Source organism: Emys orbicularis, chromosome 12 (assembly GCF_028017835.1).
Source record: "Emys orbicularis isolate rEmyOrb1 chromosome 12, rEmyOrb1.hap1, whole genome shotgun sequence".
NCBI lineage: Eukaryota > Metazoa > Chordata > Testudines > Emydidae > Emys > Emys orbicularis.
The window spans coordinates 8,971,590-8,986,418 of record NC_088694.1 but is presented as its reverse complement, the minus strand read 5'-3'; the positions used below and the strand labels follow the sequence as shown (position 1 = coordinate 8,986,418).

General features: G+C 42.2%; 1 protein-coding gene across 2 annotated transcripts in view; it reads left to right on the top strand.

Annotated features, from left to right (window-relative positions):
- CDH4 (cadherin 4) overlaps window positions 1-14,829 on the top strand; it is a 650,110-nt gene that overhangs the window by 409,424 nt on the left and 225,857 nt on the right. The window contains exons 4-5 of one of the 2 annotated variants that reach the window (XM_065414320.1): window positions 4,129-4,131; window positions 13,810-13,986. In XM_065414320.1, coding sequence (XP_065270392.1) covers window positions 4,129-4,131; window positions 13,810-13,986 — 180 coding nt within the window. The remainder of the gene's footprint in view (window positions 1-4,128; window positions 4,132-13,809; window positions 13,987-14,829) is intronic. The other variant, XM_065414321.1, reaches the window with a different exon arrangement.

The window sequence follows — 14,829 nt, the reverse complement described above, 5'->3', positions numbered from 1 at the left end:
AATGACAAGGTCACAGACAGTTTTATTGTGCCACATCACAGGCATCTGACTTGTGTTTTATTTAAATCCTTATGCTTTTTGCAAGCAAAATAAGACTTTGTTTACCAAAGAAAGGAACAACATCATGAGATTATTTTCAAAGATAACAATGTGGTGCTAAAAACCAACAATATCCAGTTTCAGGCCACGACCCTAATATACAGCATTTCATGGCTTTTACGGGAAAAGATTTGAAATGTATTTTTATAAGGTATAATACGACTCAAGCAAAAATGCTTTTACAAAAACTGTTTTAGGGACTTTTCCGATTCACCTGCAAGACTTCAAATAAATATCAATAATGTTTCCTGAGAACAACAAACCATTACGTGTGATCTGTGTTGCGGTATAGACCAGTGTTTCTCAACCTCTTTGATACTAGGGACCGGCTTGCTGCCTTCCTAAATTGTGTCAGGGAGATTTTAGGGACCGACGCCAATCCACGGACCAATTGTTGAGAAACACTCGTGTAGACCATCAAAATCATCCATTTTACTTTGTAAATCTGTGAGCGATTTTGTGTAGGTGATCTGTAGCTCCTGGATCATTAAAAATTGCTGGTATTAAGTCTCTTACCCAGCCCTCTGCTATCAGAGTTTGCTGGCCTTTATCCCTAACACAGACATCCCCTTTGGGGCTGGTTAGCACTGACCTGTAACTCCTCATGCTCCTTGGGGATTGCAGACCAACTATGACTGACTCTTGCAGAGGTATACTGGGCAAAAGAGAAGTGTCATATTCCTCTGCTTCTCCGCCCCTTCCCACCCCCACCCCCACCCCACCCACCAGCATATTCATTGAAGGAGGAAACAAAATTTGGTTCAGAATTATCAGTGAATTAAAATTCCATAAGGAAATTATTGGCCTACCATTCAAAAGTTAGCTTGTCCGAATGAAAAAAACCAGGAGTACCTGTGGCACCTTAGAGACTAACAAATTTATTTGAGCATAAGCTTTCTTGGGCTAAAAACCCCTTCATCGGATGCATAGAATGGAACATATAGTAAGGAGATATATATACATACAGAGAACATGAAAAGGTGTGGGTCCTAATGATTACTACAGTGCAACCCTTATAGAGAGGAAGGTTGATCCAGTGGTTAGGGCACTAGCCTGAAACTGAGGAGATATAGGATCAGATCCCTGCTCTGCCATGCACTCTCTGGGTGTGGGCTCTTTGGCAAGTCACTTAAAATGGAGATAATAACACGGCCCTACCCCTCTGTAGTGCAGGGCCGCCCGGGGGCGGGGGGCAAATGGGGCAATTTGCCCCAGGCCCCAGGCCCTGCAGAGGCCCCCACAAGTATTCTATAGTATTGCAACTATTTTTTTATGGAAGGGGTCTCCGAAACCTCTGGGCGGCCCTGCTGTAGTGTTGTCAGGATGCGTTCTTTAACGATTGGGAGGCACTCAAATATTGTGACAACAGGGGCCACAGATGGAGCTTAGGCAGAAACATCATGGTATTTGAGAAGCCTTCACAATGGACAGCGTGCTGGTAGACGGCTGCTCTGCAGTGAGGCTGCCATTGAATTCAGAAGGGCACTGTGCTGCTGCTGCAGTCTACCTGCAAGCTGTTCACCGGAGAATTAGAGATTTTGTTATTATCCATGTATCTCAGTAACAGCAGCATGGTTGCTCTTGGTGAAAACTGACATTTTTAGAGCTGAGCAACGCTTACACTATGGCTCTGTTTCCTCTCTTTTGTTTTACACCCATAAAATTTGCTAATTACCTTAGAGATAACATAACCTCATTCTTGAAGGATCGATAAGGAATGCTGCATAAACATGAGGTAACAGCTATTTATCCTAGGCATCGCTGGCCTGACAAATTTTCAGTGTTCACCACTGTAATACAAGGATTTTAACTACAGAATCTAAGTTTCATTAGATTATGATAAAAGTCAGGGTAAGTATAAAACCCATTTTATGAGCCATAGAGAATTTTTTTTCTCTTAGCAACTACTTGAAGGTAAACTTTTTTCTGGTGAGTACAAGTGGTGTTAGTAACTGTAGGAACTTTTTTTTGTTCAGTCTTGCAGGAAACCTGATAGCAATTCAATTAGAAAATGCAAATGAGGTCACATATTTCCCACTGGAGTGCTGAATTACCCCAGAGGAAACTGAGCGATATTCTAGCATAACAGTAAATACTTAAGATAAAGTTTTTCACACTGTTCTCATCTGACTGGCTGTTGTTGCAATTGAAAGTGTCAATGGGACCTGTGGGTATAGTTTGCAAACAAGAAATTGTTGTTTATGGAACTAATATTAGGCCCTTATAGCTCACGTCAGCATTTATGAAAAGATAAACTTGAGTGGGATAATATTCTAGAAGAAAACAAAGTCAGCTTGTTGGCTTTACTTATCTGGAATTAGCTATGCATTGTTGGCTTTGCTAAGAACGTGTTTTTCTATCAAATGCATATTCAATTAACCAAATGCAAAGGACGAAAACTATATGCTTGTAAACAGTGATAGAGCTGAAGATATCAGTCTTCAGAATACCCCATGTTTCATATGTGCACACCCTGAAATCTTCCTAAAGACTATGGATGATTCTGTATCCATCTACTTCCTAGCCTTCCACACCTCCCCTTCCAGTCTATACAAAGTGCAGTTACTGAGATCCTCATTGCTGTCTATCATGCCAGTCCTCTCCACCCACTTCTTTGAATCCCTTGAAGTCAGTGGACCTATGTTGATTTTCACCAGCTGAGGATTTGGCCCATAAAGGGCAAGCTGATCGTTTTCACCCCTTATACATATGTGCTGAAACCCATGAAATCAGTTGTGACAGACTGTTTTCTCTTCATTACTGTATTTAATTTTTCTGTAATTATCACTCTATACATTAATATTGATATCACGGAAACAGAGAAGAGAGTTCACAGCAGAAGGGGTTGGGGATACAAGAAGTGTTATGGCAACCCTTGTTGCTGTCAGTAACTTATCCAAGGAGAAATCTGTTTTTACTTCAGTTATTCTCTTTGTAAATCCTATTGTCTTCCTGCCCTGTCCTCCCCAGCTCTCATAACTGAAGAGGGATTTTGTGAAGTCAATGGAAATTGTGCAACTAAAACCTTGCAAATACATGCATATGCACCAGCACAAGCAAAAAAGTAGAGATATCTGTGTCTAAAAAATCAATACTCACGTAAGCCCTGCCTACGTTCTGCTACGTCCCATCTCATTTTGGCGTTCGTTCAGGAACCAGATGTAGAATCAGCTGCTACACACCATGAACATGAAAATCTTGTGGAATCAGTGCCAATTGACTGTTAAGGCTATTTTCCCGAGTTACAGCCCTTACGTTATCATCTGTGGAGTTTTACCCTCGCTAGCTGTCTAATGTGTTTTCCACCGCTTGGATCACATATATAAAAGATTGAAATACCTCAATAAGAAAAAAGAGACTTGTTCAGAATAGGGCTTGTTTACGCCATTGCCAGCCAGGATGTGCCTTTGACGAGTCTGGGGGCAATGAAACACACCTTTCTCTGTTCTCTGGATGGGGCGGGGGAGAATACAGGGGGAAGATCCCAAGCAGGAGAAGCAGGGGTAGCGCCATACACACTGCTGTATTTTCCCCTCCCCCTCCTGCTGGGCCACAGAATGTGTATATGGAACATGGAGGAAATGCTGCTTCATTCTCTTTCCCTCCCTCCCATACCAGTCTCTTCCCCCATGCACAGGGGATGGGCTAACTCACAGGGCAACAAGGTAATGAAACTTGTCCCGCCCACTCCTGCCATTGGATGGGGACGAGTTTGAATCATGGAGATTGGCTGAGGGGCATTCTGGCTCCCTAAAAATTCTCTCTTGTGCTTTCAGATGTATCCGATATCCATCTTTCTTTTCTTTCCTAAACTGGTTTACAGTGTTAAGAAGCTTTTGTACAGTGTTAAGAAGCATCTCCACAAAGATGATTGTATTTGCGTTATTAGTTAGAGGGAACCAAATTTTCAAAAGCCTATCCAACCCGCCAGATGCATAATATGCACACGCACTCGTTGTGACTGCAGAATCCTACATTTGCATGCACACGGCATTTTTCATGCACAGCACAAACAGCACATGCATACAGCCGGTTGCACAGTTTGGTCACATAAGCGCACTGGTTTCCTCATGCCAGTGATGGATTTGGCATGCATAATACATGTGTGCGCATTTTGCAGGGCACAATCTCCTCCTTTAAGGGAAGATGGCTCTGTTAGAATCTCGCTCAAACTTTTTCCTGTCTGTCAGCTGATGTTTTCTGGAAGTCTGTGTGACTTGCCAAATCTGACAATTTTTCTTACTAATTGACTCTAATGTGATCTGTTCTATACAGCCACACTGTTAACTGATAAAAAAAAGAAAGTAATAAATTTTTGCTTAACTAGCTGATTTAATTAAAAATGTTTTATACTGTAATTGTACGGTTTCTATAAACTGAGAGGTAATTTTGTTTAATGAGTTCCTAACCAAACATAACATTCTTGACTGTGTGTAGCCAGATTTGATAAAGGTCACAAATACTCAGATTCCACTGTTTGCTTTTGTAAATAGCAATGATCAAACAGCTTGATTTGGCACTTGAAATATCCGGGCTGGATTGGTTCCTCCTATTCCTGTTTGCACCAGAAATTATTAATATAGTTTTAGGAGCAGAGGGGGATCTTCTCTGTATCTGAACACTGTTCATTATCTTTAAAGTGGAAATACACTGCCAAAATCACATCTTATTGTCAATTAGTGGCTTCTCTGCAAACACATTAATTTAATGCCCCTGCTGAAGTACTGTGCACATTGGAACATCTTGCTGCTAAAATGCCAGTTTTCAGAGCACTTTGACACAAATCATTCATGAATAGCAATTTATGCTTTGATGCTAATGGGACGTGACGTGAAGCTATCTTTGATTAAATTCACCACAGAGCTTACAACTATTTGTAAATATGGCTGATAAGTAGCCATAATAGTCTTCCGATAGGAAAACAACAGAGAAAAACAGATTTTGGATTCCTCACCTGCACAGTTCCAACACAACAGCTTAAACTAAACTGACTGTAGTAAAAGAAGGTCTAAAATAAGAAGGGTCAGCCTTCTACCACATTTCCCCCCCGCCTTCAACTTTGGCGAATTCAGCAATGACCTAAATACAAAAGAATCAATTACCCTAAAATAAATTCTCCTTTTGCTCTGAAAACCTTTCATTATGCTGCGTGACAACACAAAATGAAATCACTCTCACTGCTAAAAGATCAAAAGTAGAAAAAAGGTGTATTTTGGAGAAAAGGGCCTTATTCTTCCTCTGCTACCATCACTGATGTCAGCAAACTGTTGTCTCCTCAGAACAGAATTCATGCACATGTTTATTCAGCACCATTCTCGTGTTCTCTTTGTTAAAGAACTTAGATATATTTTCATTGTTTTATTTTGTGGTTTGGTAAATAGCATTTTCTGCTGTCATTCCCATAGCTACCATGGAAACCAGCTAAAATGCTTCAGAATAAATACTTTTAAATAGATATGCTGGGAGGAAGGAAATGGTGCCACCTTTCAAAATGTGTATTGGTGTGCAGGAAGAAGAGATATATGTTGGAGGATTGGATTGAAGATTGTTCTCTAGAGACTTGTCATTTATTTTTTAAAAAATCTAACCTCAGTAAAATATTGGGTTTGACAATAAAAACAAAACAAAACAACAGATTATTTATCTTCTGAAATGTGTCTGACCCAAAGCTATAAAGAGGCAATGAAAATAATAAGACTAACAAATCAGAAAAACACAAGCAAGTCATAAATAATATTGATATTTTGGAAATGAAAACACTTTTCCCTCTCCTCCCACCGTGGTTATTGTTTATTCACGAAGCAAGAGTAATATATTTCAGCACTGAATGGGAAATGTTTCATTTCCAGGGCTGATCGCTATAAAATTAATAATCTTTAAAGAATACACTTTAAGACACAATATTATTTATATGCAGAGAATGGCGGCTTATTTACCCAAATATTAGTGCGATCCAAAATGTTCAGCTAAGCAGGAACACAAAATATATTATATTATATTATGTAAATGGGATTGTGATACGCTCTGCTGGATAATAACTTCCAGATGTCTCTGTAGCCAGAGGCTGACAGATATCAAAGACAGGTTGGCTGGAAGGGGAGAGGTGCCAGCTGGCTGGACTGGTTACTGCTAAGTGTAGCGGAAGGTGAAAGCTGGTGTTACTTCACACACACTGATTTTATTTGTGGACAAGTGAAAAGATTGTGGCGCAGCTTTCTCTTTGCTATCTGAGATGGTAATTGTGGTTATTGGAATCCCTAGTGCCATTCATCTTATGTGAGTTATTTTCTTCTTAGGTCTATTTTGTAAATGAGAGTTACACTTAGCACAACAGGCCACCCATTAAAGTTTGACAAGCCACAAACTAACAATAGCAAGTATTTAAATAGAGCCGTCAGCCTAGTGGGTACTCCTGGCCTTTGCAGACAATGCAAAATGGAAATGAGGAATCTCTGAGTTCTTTAAGTCAGGAGATAGACAGGCAGAAGCCCAGTAAAGCCAGAGCTCCAAGGAACCTCTGGTGTTTTAAGAAGCATCATCTAAACTTGCTTAGACTGTCTACATTAGCACTTTTGTCAGTAAAAGTTTTGTCAGTCAGTGGTGTGAAAAAACACACCCCTGACCGACAAAACTTTCACTGACAAAAGCGCAGGTGTGGACAGCGCTATGTCAGCAGGAGACGCTCTGCTGCTGACATAGCTACCGCCGCTCATTAGGGGTGGTTTAATTATGTCAGCAGGAGAGCTCTCTCCCACTGGCATAGAGTGGCCACACAGGAGACCTTACAGAGGCGCAGCTGCAGCTGTACAGTTGTCTCACTGTAACGTCCGTAGTGTAGACAAATTAGTTTTAAAATCTGGAAGTCACCTAGAGTCTCGTCTACATGAGCATTAAATACCAGTGTTCAGAAGAACACCTAGTGTAGACAAGACTATACATCCACACTCATTTAAGTTCAAGGTGAGAATGAACCAGGAAACATGGGACCCAGACTTACTCCCATTGAAGTCAATAACAAAGCTCCAGTTATGGACTTCAATGAGACCAGGTGCTGACACATGGATTGTCCTGGGAACAAAAGGAGTTTGTTCTAATATTAAAGATTGAAGGCAGGGACACTGCCTTCTGTATCTCATTCAGTTCTGAGCACCCTGTTAGCACGTAGGACTTTACCCAGTATCCATTGACGTCAATTGAAGGACACACATTGACTTCAATGGGCATTGGATCAAGCCCTTAACAAGTAACAGTATATTTTAAAAGTGAAAATATTGTGGGATAATTTATAAACCTATTAACAGTAAATATGCTGCAAGGAAAACACAGAATGTAGAGGACATTTCCCCTTGTTACAAATGTAGGGCCAGATTCTGCCACCTTTATGCACTGTCACAGGCTGGCTGGCCCTTTAAGGGTTTAGCCTGTAATGGATCAACTATCTCCCCCACCCACACATATACACATATCTGCTGGAGATCCAGGTAGCTCAACTTAGTTATCAGACTCAGGTGGGGGAGTGCTGGGGGCTTTCCATAAAGAGCTGGGTGAGCCCAGTTGGAAGTGGGGAGTTCTTATTTTCTAGGAGCAGCCTGGAAGGAGGCTGAACTTCAGAAAGGGGAGAGGAGCAGACAGGCCACTCCCAAAATGAACTGGGTCTGACTGGAGGCAGGAACTCGGTTGAGCGCCACCTGCCTGAACTGCTTAGAAAGGGGAGGAGTATGCCAGCCCCTGGGTAGTGGGGATGTTTCAGGCATAGGAACCTGTGATGAGGCCTGGAAAGACTACAGCATTTGAGGTGTGTCTGTGAGGAAGAGGTGGCTGGGCTGAAGGTTGGGTGGTTTTCATAGTTTTGGATGGACTTTAGTAACAGGCTCCGAGGCCCCAGAAGGGGCTGGACACTGTAAAGTGGGCTGGTTGCAGGGCCAAGCCTCTCCTACAACTGAAGTAGGACAAAGCACTGTGGGGGAAACTGAGGCAAAAGTTGCTGCAGCGCTATATGTGAACACAAGGGGTGGGCTGGGATGGCAGCTTTGCTACACAAACACACTGATTTTACTAGGACTGCTTGAAAAGTTAGGGGGCTACTCAGCATAAGGATGTGGGACTCTGGCCCTTCCTCTAGAAGAGAAGGGGAACCATTGCTCCATTTTAAAATAACGGGAGCGCACAGTGAATACTGAAAATGTGATTTTTTTTTTGTATTTGGCTTTTCAGGGGAAGAAATGTTACTTTATTAACAAAAAATTTACCTGTTTGATTATTTGTAGTGCAGTAGCTCCTAGGAGCCCCAGTCATGGGCAAGGACTCCTTTGTACAAACACAGAACAAAACGATGGTCTCTGCCCAAAAGAACATACTATCTAAATAATACAGATAACATTGCTAGCGTCACAGTCCTTTCAGGAGCAGTTCTTAATAAATCTGCCCTGATACCTTTGTACTAACTACACGTATGTACAGTTATTGCTGAAACGTGAATATTAAGGCACCAAATCACAGTAATTCTTAATTTATAACAAATTTGCTTTCCAGCCTAGTCTGCCCTGCAACAGTTTTCCTTTGGCCCCATACTTTGTCTTCAGTCTCCTTTCTTTGACTCAAGGGCTTTGGTCCAACTCCAAGCTTTTGTTCCTACCTACTTCTCTGATTCATCAATGTCCCAAGGAAACAGGTGCCGTTACTGAATTATGGTGCCTCCTTTATTGCTTCCTTTAATCGACTAAGTGTTGCTGATGCCCTTATTTGACTGTTCAATGTACAGCGCTTGACCACAGCACTACACATTTTAAATGCCACCTCATAACATCCAGGATGGAAAGAAACCACTGGCAGAAAGTAGAATTAGATTCCTGGTTTGGCATGTGTTTTCCCTCCTGTTGCAGAATGAGGTGCAGTGTAAATATAGTCCAGAGGACTCTGTTTTCATTCCTCGCATGGTCATGATACAGGGAATTCCCCTAAATCTGTCTGAAATACACCATGGGGTATCCCACTCATGCCAACCTGTTAGGGACCCTACAAACAGCTAAAATAGATCCAGTGATTACCGAGTAATGATCTGCAAAGGGCAAATGTCACACTGAGTTTGTATCCACTAAGTGTGCAGAGAATCAGCAGGAGAAAAGATGATACTATTGCAAATGTAGGCCCCAAAGTAAGTGGCACATTGTGCCTGTCCCTTATTCAATTGCATGGGAGTAGGGAGAGCACAAGGTGACCATCTGCCTCTATGCACCCCAAGCACAAAGGTTAGGGACATGCATAGTCCCTGCTTTTGGGGGAACACAGGGATGGCACAAGGCATACATCACTCCCTAAAGGATGATAAAGTGGAGTGATGCCCCCACACATCCCATCCACGCTGAACCACAGAGCTGGTTGGTTGTAGGAGAAGACCGCACGCTGAGGAGGCAGCTCCTGAGGCAATGTCTCTCCCTGTGTTTATAGCTGTGCAGCTTCCTCTGCCCTCAACATAATTTGGCCCTACATAAATAAAAGACAAGAGGGCCCAAATCTGCATTCCATTCTGGCCCTTTATCCTGCTCCAGGGAATGTAGCAAGGGGAGGGAGTGCGGGTGGAATGCTGTTGCCTTGCAGCAGGTCCTGGTGTAGAGTAGCATAAATTCTGCTGGGGGTTGGCTGATAGTACAAATAGCCACATTGCAGTCACCATCACACCTTCCCCTCTTCCTGCAACAAACGCAGCTCAGGTAGAACAGAGAGCCAGGCTCAGAATATGGCCTGAAAGAAAATGAGGTGGTGGGGAGATTAAAATGGAACTCTCAGTATTAAGAGAGTAGAAAGGAAGGATGGTGCAGTGGTTAGGTCATTAGCTTCAGCCTTTGGAGACCTGTGTTCAAGTTCCTCCTCTGGTACAAACTCCCCGCATGACATCAGGCAAGTCTCTCTGTCCCTTCGTTCTCCATATGTAAAATGGGAGTAACAGTATCTCTACATGGATGTTGTGAGGATAAATACACTACTGATCGTGAGGTGCTCAGATACCATGGCAATGAGGCCTGTGTAAAATCTGGATAGATAGATCATATATCTCTGAGCCCAAGGGGTTAGCTAAGCGAAAACTGTTTCACAGCGAAAAAATGAAATTGTGAGCTGGATTAGCAATTAGTATAATTAAGCTTCCATATTTACATTCCACATTTGAGTTGGGCATTAGATCCTTGCACGTTCAGAAGAACATGATAGATTGCTGGTGTTTATAATTGATCGTTGTTGCTATTCCTGAGAAATTCTTGGATATTTCAGTCAGAAGAATGAACAGGTCTGGCATTCATTCTCACCAGACTTTGTTACAACATTTGTCTCACAGTTTTTGAAACAGCAGAAAAACATGTTCAACTTATTTAAACAACACAAGAGAAATTAAGGCCGTTAGAACACATCAACAAATGAAGATGAAAAAGAGTTGTTGGGTTATTATAAATAAGATTGTTGTTGTGAGGCCCTTTTTGAAATTCTGCATAGCAAATTCAGAGACATGTCAACAATGTATTCTAATGTAGGAAAACATCATCAGGGCAACAAGGAAGCTAGTCACTGTCTAGTCACCTGCCAGCAAAGACTAAAAAGGCTGGTACTGCCTTGCCGATCTGACACTAATTATTTCAGTATACACAGAGCTTTGGGATTCGTGTTAATTCTCAAGTCTGTCTTTAGTTCAGAGTGTTCCACTGTGTGAACTCAGCAGAGCACAAATTATTTGACCGTTCCTTCATAATCTGTCCCCACACTCACATGCCAATTATGTAAACTGATCCAAATACCTGCTCCTCAGAGGAACCCCACTTGGGAACTGCAAACCAATTAAAAATTAAAAAAAAAAAAAAAAGAAGTATAGACTTCCCCATAGCTAGCATCTGATAGACCTATTCTAAAGACACACATTTCTGAATATTTTCTTTATTTAATACTGCCTCTTATCAGTGGTTGAGGGAAAGCATCTGTGGTGCTAAAGTAGAAGGGACCCTATTGGAAATATTGTACTTCATGAATGGTTTACTAGTGGTAATGTCAACAGCACCTACTTTATCCTAAAACAGGGGTGGGCAACGTTTGGCACGCGGCTCGCCAGGGTAAGCACACTGGCAGGCCGGGCCAGTTTATTTACCTGCTGACGGGGCAGGTTCAGCCAATCACGGTCCCCACTGGCCGCGGTTCGCCGTCCAGGGCCAATGGGGATGGCGGGAAGCCGCAGCCAGCACATCCCTCGCCCGTGCCGCTTCCCGCCGCCCCCATTGGCCCGGGACGGCGAACCGCAGCCAGTGGGGGCCGCGATCGGCCGAACCTGCCGCGTCAGCAGGTAAATAAACTGGCCCGGCCCACCAGGGTGCTTACCCTGGCGAGTCGCGTGTCAAACGTTGCCGACCCCTGTCCTAAAACATACTGGAAGTACCTCCAAGAGCCATACTATGATGCTGTTTCCTTATTCATCACTTGCTAAAGTTAGTGCTCTTCCAAATGTATCCCAGTAGTGATCGGCAAAGTACTGATGCTACAATAGTGGTGGTGCTTTTGAGTAAAGGCATACAAAACCATGGCCATGTCAAGTCCTAAGGCTGATCACTATAGTTACCAGGATTAGTGTTAGAGTTGGTTGAAAATTTTCTCACTCTGAAATTTTTTGAAGGAAAATGGGCTAAATATTTTGAAAAATTAGCTCATCATTAAGCTTTGTGCTAAACATTTTTTCCAAATTTCTCTCAAATACGTCAAACATCATTGAGTTCAGTGGGCATTTTGGGTGCACAAGGAATACAGCATCACAGCCAAGGTCAGTATCCACCCAGCATTAAGGCCCAGATTTTAAAATGGTAACCTATTTTTAGGCACTATTTGCATCATCCAAATTTGCACTCATATTTTTTGAGCCAGCAGTGACTTGCAGGTGCAAATCCAACTCACTGTGCACCTGTAAATCAAGTAGTGTGATGTCTAAATAATTTAATTTGCCCACATAATTAATTATAATCTTTCCCTATATATCTTATTCCATGCAGCATCCCACAGTGAGGAAAATTAAGTAAACCGATCAATGTAACTTTTGTGGCAGGAGTAAAATTATTGTGCTACTCATCACTAATGTGTAAATATATTCTGTGGCCCCAGTCCAACAAGGCACTTAAGCATTTGCTTAACTTTTTGCATGTAATTAGTCCCACTGAAGTCAGTGAGGCTGCTTATGTGCTTAAAGTTAAGCATGTGCATGTTTGTAGGATTGGGCCTGAGTCACTTCTTAAGAAGGCCTGATATACATTATAGAACAGGGATCGGCAACCTTTGGCCTGCGGCCCGCCAGGATAAACCCCCTGGCGGGCCAGGCCGGTTTGTTTACCTGCTGTGTCCGCAGGTTCGGCCGATCGCGGCTCCCACTGGCCGCAGTTCACAGCTCCAGGCCAATGGGAGCTGCGGGAAGCGGCGCGTGCCGAGGGATGTGCTGGCCACCACTTCCCGCCGCCCCCATTGGCCTGGAGCGGCGAACCGCGGCCACTGGGAGCCACGATCGGCCAAACCTGCGGATGCGGCAGGTAAACAAACCGGCCCACCAGCGTGCTTACCCTGGCGGGCCGCGGGCCAAAGGTTGCCGATCCCTGTTATAGAAAATAGCTGGATGCACAAGATAACAAAGCTCTTTACTTTGTTTTCAGAACTCACACACTTTCCTGGCTCTAATAATTTTTCTACAATTTGATTTTTTGCAGAATGGCAAAAAGATTGAGAATCTTGGGAAACTATCATTTTTGTCTCCACAAACATCCACATATGGCCCCTCTGCGATTTTAATGAGAATTTGTAACGCTCAGGTGTGATTCCACCTACTTCACGAATGGCAATGGCATTTTCTGTAAAAAAAAATAAAAAAATAAAAGGCCAATGTTTGCCGGGAGGAAAATCAGTAATTTTCCTAAATTGGCCAAATGCAAAATTCTTCAATCTTTATCTCAGCTACCTTTTGTCTTTACAAAAACCTGCAATAAAACAAAATACCCCTCACAAAACCTTGAGAACTGCCACACGCACTGAAAAAGAAAATGATTTACAGGCTGTGAAATATTACAACATTTCGCATACACCTTCACTGAAGGCATATGTATATATTCCAAATCAAGTTCTGTTTAAAAAATGTTATTTTATGTACAGAATGAAGGATCTGTGATAATTAACCTTTTCAACACCAGAGCAGAAGAATTGTCTAGGCCTGATTAGTTAGGACAGCCAGCTTACTTCCACAAAACCATATACTAAAAGGTATTGGTACTCTCTTAAAGCCAATGAGCAGGTTAACGTTGTAGAGTGGAGTTAAAACACCCCTGTGGAGTTTTGTTATTTTTGGTTTTTTTTTCCCAGTAGATTATATTTACTCAAAAATTGCAGACTTCTTTATCCAAGACGCTCATAAAGCTTTCTGCAATTGGTATAATGAGGACAATATATTCTGGAAAGCAGTTTGATTTGGTAATGACCATTCTATACATTATTGAAAATGAAGTGGCAGCAAAGATGCCAATAAAGTCTATTATGCCTCTGTGATGCAGAAATGTTTACTTCATTTTAATAACAATAATTTTTACAGCGACGCATTAACATTCCATGCAAGCAAGCATCACCGTGGCAGTAGTCCCAAGGGGTGATTTTTTTTTTCCCACTTGGAAAAAGCTAACTGCATCTTGCTTTCTTTTTCCTCCAAAACAGCAAAAAGGGAAGAAAAATGCATCTACGGATCTTGCACCGCAACCGAGTGACACATTAATACCGTGGCGCCAGCCCCAGAACTCTAACGGGCTGAGAAGGCAAAAGAGAGACTGGGTCATCCCACCAATCAATGTGCCAGAAAACTCAAGAGGGCCCTTCCCTCAGCAGCTGGTTAGGGTAAGTGCAACTATTGAAATAATAATAATAATAATGATAATGTGGTTGGTCTGGTACAATAACAGGTGCACTCCAAGTCTCTAGCATGGGAGATCTGGCATCAAACACAGCCTCATTTCTCTCTCTTCCTGAGCCAACGTCTGTCCTGGAGGTAAAGCACTTATGATCTGAAGCAAATACAAGTCTTCCCTCCCCTCAAATCCAACTCAGATGGAGTTTAATCACCTCCTTCTAGCTAATCCTGGGGGGAGAAGTTGGCTCCACTCTCCAAAATGGCAGGTTGCCAACCCTCTCAACTGGATAATGACTGCAGGTGTGAAGCCAGGAATGGTGACTCCTAAGTATGAAAGGGTGTTACATCCTGAGCATCCTTTCTCAACTATCAGTCAGAGTCAGGATCCAGATGTACGTTTGCCTGCCTCAGAAGGGAATTGATGTAAAAAGTTATATGAAATCCTTCATTAACTAGCTCCGACACTACGTGTTGCTCGTTTCTTCCCTTACTATGGTGTTCGTAAAGATCAGCTCATAGCCCCATGGGACATTATGTTGACATTTGGATGACAAAAATATGGACTACAGGATGCATTTGATTGCTGTTGATAAATGTAGCAAAATTACAAATGCATGTGACTGTTTGTTTTATGAGCTCTGATTTTGGTTTCCGGAAAGGAAAAATACTAGCTGTCAAAAAAAATGTAAATAAAATGAAGCCTCACTGACTGATATTTTATAATTCTTCCTTTAGAAGAAAATTGTGACATAATTGCAGAATTTAAGAACTAATTTTGAAAAAGCAGTGGTGTGTAATTTACATCCCTTGTCAGGAAATTCACCCCGCTC